The sequence below is a fragment of the Anopheles arabiensis genome, chromosome 3, assembly GCF_016920715.1.
Source record: "Anopheles arabiensis isolate DONGOLA chromosome 3, AaraD3, whole genome shotgun sequence".
Lineage (NCBI taxonomy): Eukaryota > Metazoa > Arthropoda > Insecta > Diptera > Culicidae > Anopheles > Anopheles arabiensis.
This window is the reverse complement of record NC_053518.1, coordinates 50,159,761-50,163,292: the sequence shown is the minus strand read 5'-3', so window position 1 is coordinate 50,163,292 and position 3,532 is coordinate 50,159,761. Positions and strand designations below refer to the sequence as shown.

The 3,532-nt window shown below is 39.8% G+C and overlaps 1 protein-coding gene across 1 annotated transcript; it reads left to right on the top strand.

Annotated features, from left to right (window-relative positions):
- Positions 1-771: 771 nt before the first annotated feature.
- LOC120900639 (F-box/LRR-repeat protein 14) lies at positions 772-3,190 on the top strand. Its single transcript, XM_040307919.1, has one exon. It carries the CDS (start codon positions 1,580-1,582, stop codon positions 3,077-3,079), a length of 1,500 nt encoding a protein of 499 aa, XP_040163853.1. The 5' UTR covers positions 772-1,579; the 3' UTR covers positions 3,080-3,190.
- The last annotated feature ends 342 nt before the right edge of the window (positions 3,191-3,532 follow it).

Below are 3,532 nucleotides of genomic sequence, written 5' to 3'. Positions count from 1 at the left end.
ACATCTGGTGTATCTCTTTAAGATCACTGAGGATTTTGTTTTTTATAATTTAATTAAAATTAAAAAAGCACAAATATCACAACACAAATATACATCTATACAAATAGACAACACAATAGCAAAAAAAAGATTGACCGTTTTCTGTTTGGTTCTATATATAGATTGAAAAAAGCTCGTGTAGTAATATAAATTAACTCTGAACGATTTGACATTTTAATAACAAAACTAATCTGTACATATACACACACATATATATATATATATATATATATATATATATATATATATATATATATATATATATATATATATATATATATATATATATATATATATATATATATATATATATATATATATAAACATATACATATATAAAAATATATTATGTTATATTTATAATATGTGTATGTTATGTAAACCGTGCGAATTTTGAGAATTTATTTTGGAAACCCGTTTTTCACTCATTACGATTGTTATGCACTTATCGAACAGCTTTCCAATAAGAAATCCTTTTAATCCCCCTAAATCGTGTCTAAAAATCCTAATACATTTTTATTTAATCATTTCCCGACACATTTTACATTACAGTTACATTGATGGACACATAAAACATTACATTAACATTGATGAATATATTTAACAGCTTATTAACTGTTGACTAAACATCATGATACTATACACAAAAAATAACGATAGCATTTGCCCACTGTGCTATGTATCGCAGGTGCATCTATACATACGCAGACCGAGCTCGACCTCGGTTCATTCAATTTCGGTTTCCATTCATTCCGCTTCGTTTTCATTTTTCATTCATTTTTCGTACCGAACGGACATGCAAAGTGAGGTGCTCCGAAAGAACTGTTGATTTGAATGGTGGCCTACGGTACTATTTACTCATTATACTGATTCGTTATTGAGAAGTGCTATTAGTGAAGGAAAGTCTTATAGTTTAATACAATGCAAGATTCCTCGTCCGTAAAACTGCAAACTTTACCAAAATATTGTGAAATATCTTTGTGCACCTAGATCATCACGCATTTTTGCAACGCATGGTAATGCATGTAATGAGTTTTGATTACGTATCGCTCACTATAGACTATTGTTGTTCAAGTAAGCCCAGACAGTGTGCAATTCAGTGCTAAATTCGACCGTAGGTGCTCGCAACAACTCGATTGTGTCCCATGTGTTTGGTAATCTAATCTGTGAGAAATTGTTTATGTGCTTGCACATGTATTGGCGTGTGTTTGAATTTATCATGTTCACAGCAACAATTAAGTTGGATCCGCGTGGGATCAGGTTGTTGTTATAATTGTCGTGGTTTTGTAAAAACGGAGGAAAAAATCAGCTACCAAAATCAGTCTGCTGCTACTAAGATCGGCAAATATTTAATGTGAGGAAAATTGAGGTTTCGTACCCACGCCTATTTTTCCATCATATCGAAACTTACGTAGTGAAATGGTATGTTAAACGAGAAGATTCATTTTGTGCATGATTCGCGGTTTCGTAGTTCAACAGTTCTGATCTTGTTCGAGATCGAGTAGGTACACCGTTGAAAAAAGCAAATTAAACAGTGTCAATGGAGGAAGCTAGTTTTTTGTTGACGGAAATTCCAGGCGGTTTCATATCGCATCGACCACATACGATAACCGGTGGGCATCATCACCGGTATGCACCCTATTCTGTTGTGTTACATCAGCCACATTTGCAACAGACGGCCGCTTCGCCGACAATATACACCATCCCATCACATCATTTTTCGCACCGTGCCCATCCGCATCTCCCACATCCCGGACACCATGCTGCTCATCATCATCATAATCTCCATGGGACGATTCATTCTACAAATCGCCCCAAGAGCCCGAACACTCCTCCTCCGCAACCCGTAGAGGAAGAAGGCACCCATATTGGACATCTTTACCCAGAAATACTTGCTATGATCTTTGCCAAGCTAAACGTCAAGGATCGTGGCCGTGCCGCCCAAGTGTGCACCGTCTGGCGTGATGCTGCGTACGCGAAAAGCTGTTGGCGAGGCGTCGAAGCCAGTTTGCACCTACGACGGCCTTCTCCGACACTATTTGGGTCGTTGGTGAAACGAGGTATCAAACGGGTTCAGGTGTTATCGGTGCGACGTGCCCTGAAAGACATCGTAACCGGCGTGCCGAACTTGGAGTCACTGAATCTAAGCGGCTGTTACAATATCACAGATATGGCTATCGGGCATGCGTTTGCTGCCGACTTTCCTAACCTAAAGGTACTCAATCTGTCGCTCTGCAAGCAGGTGACAGATTCCAGCCTTGGACGCATTACACAGCACTTGAAAAATATCGAGGTTCTAGAGCTAGGAGGATGCAGTAACATCACCAACACGGGTCTACTTCTCATTTCGTGGGGTCTGAAGAAGTTGCGCCGGCTTAATCTTCGGTCATGCTGGCACATCTCGGACCACGGTATCGGACATCTTGCAGGGCTCAGTAAGGAAACGGCTGATGGAACACCGGCACTCGAATACTTAGGGCTGCAGGACTGTCAGCGCCTTTCCGATGAAGCGCTGCGACACATCGCCCAAGGGCTCACTTCACTGCGATCGATTAACCTTAGCTTCTGTGTTTCCGTCACGGACAGCGGGTTGAAGCATTTGGCGCGCATGTCGCGTCTGGAAGAGCTAAATCTGCGCGCCTGTGATAACATATCGGACATCGGTATGGCGTACCTGACGGAAGGCTGCAACTCGATCTCAACATTAGACGTTAGCTTTTGTGATAAGGTGGCCGACCAGGCCATGGTGCACATCTCGCAAGGTCTATTCCAGCTGCGCTCTCTAAGCCTTAGTGCGTGTCAGATCACGGACGAAGGTCTTTCTCGCATTGCCAAATCGCTGCACGATTTAGAAACACTAAATATTGGTCAGTGCAGTCGTATCACCGATCGCGGGTTAGAAATCGTTGCTGCAGAACTGATAAATTTACGTGCCATCGATCTTTACGGATGCACGCGGCTTACGCCGAATGCGTTGCAAAAGATCAACCAATTGCCGCGACTGTCGAAGGTTAATCTTGGTCTTTGGCATGTACGGTGATGCGTTTTAGGACATTAAAGGTTTTTTTTAGCAGAGAGATTTAAGGATGAATAAAAGAAATAAAACAAATGGCCATCATTCTTTTTTGCGAAAAAAAATATATCCGTTGGGCAGCAAAAATATGTTTTACATGAAATTGGAAAATAAACTTTAAGTAGTGTTATAATAATCAATTAAAATATGTTTAGGTTTTCTATCGTTTTCCATTTTGAGTGTATGTTTTGTTTTATGTGAAACAATGTTATTTTGTTGGCTTATGTTCAATGAACCAGAAAACTACAAAGATTTAGCTGATAAACGATCGTCCCCAAAATATATGTGCCAGGTACAAGAGTAAGCAGGAAAGGTGATCACGAAATCGGTGATAAAATTCAATGTGACTGAATTGTTTCCTGTCCCCAAAAATACATTGTATCAATTTTACTTCAATGAAAGAAGTGTAATATTGTAGGA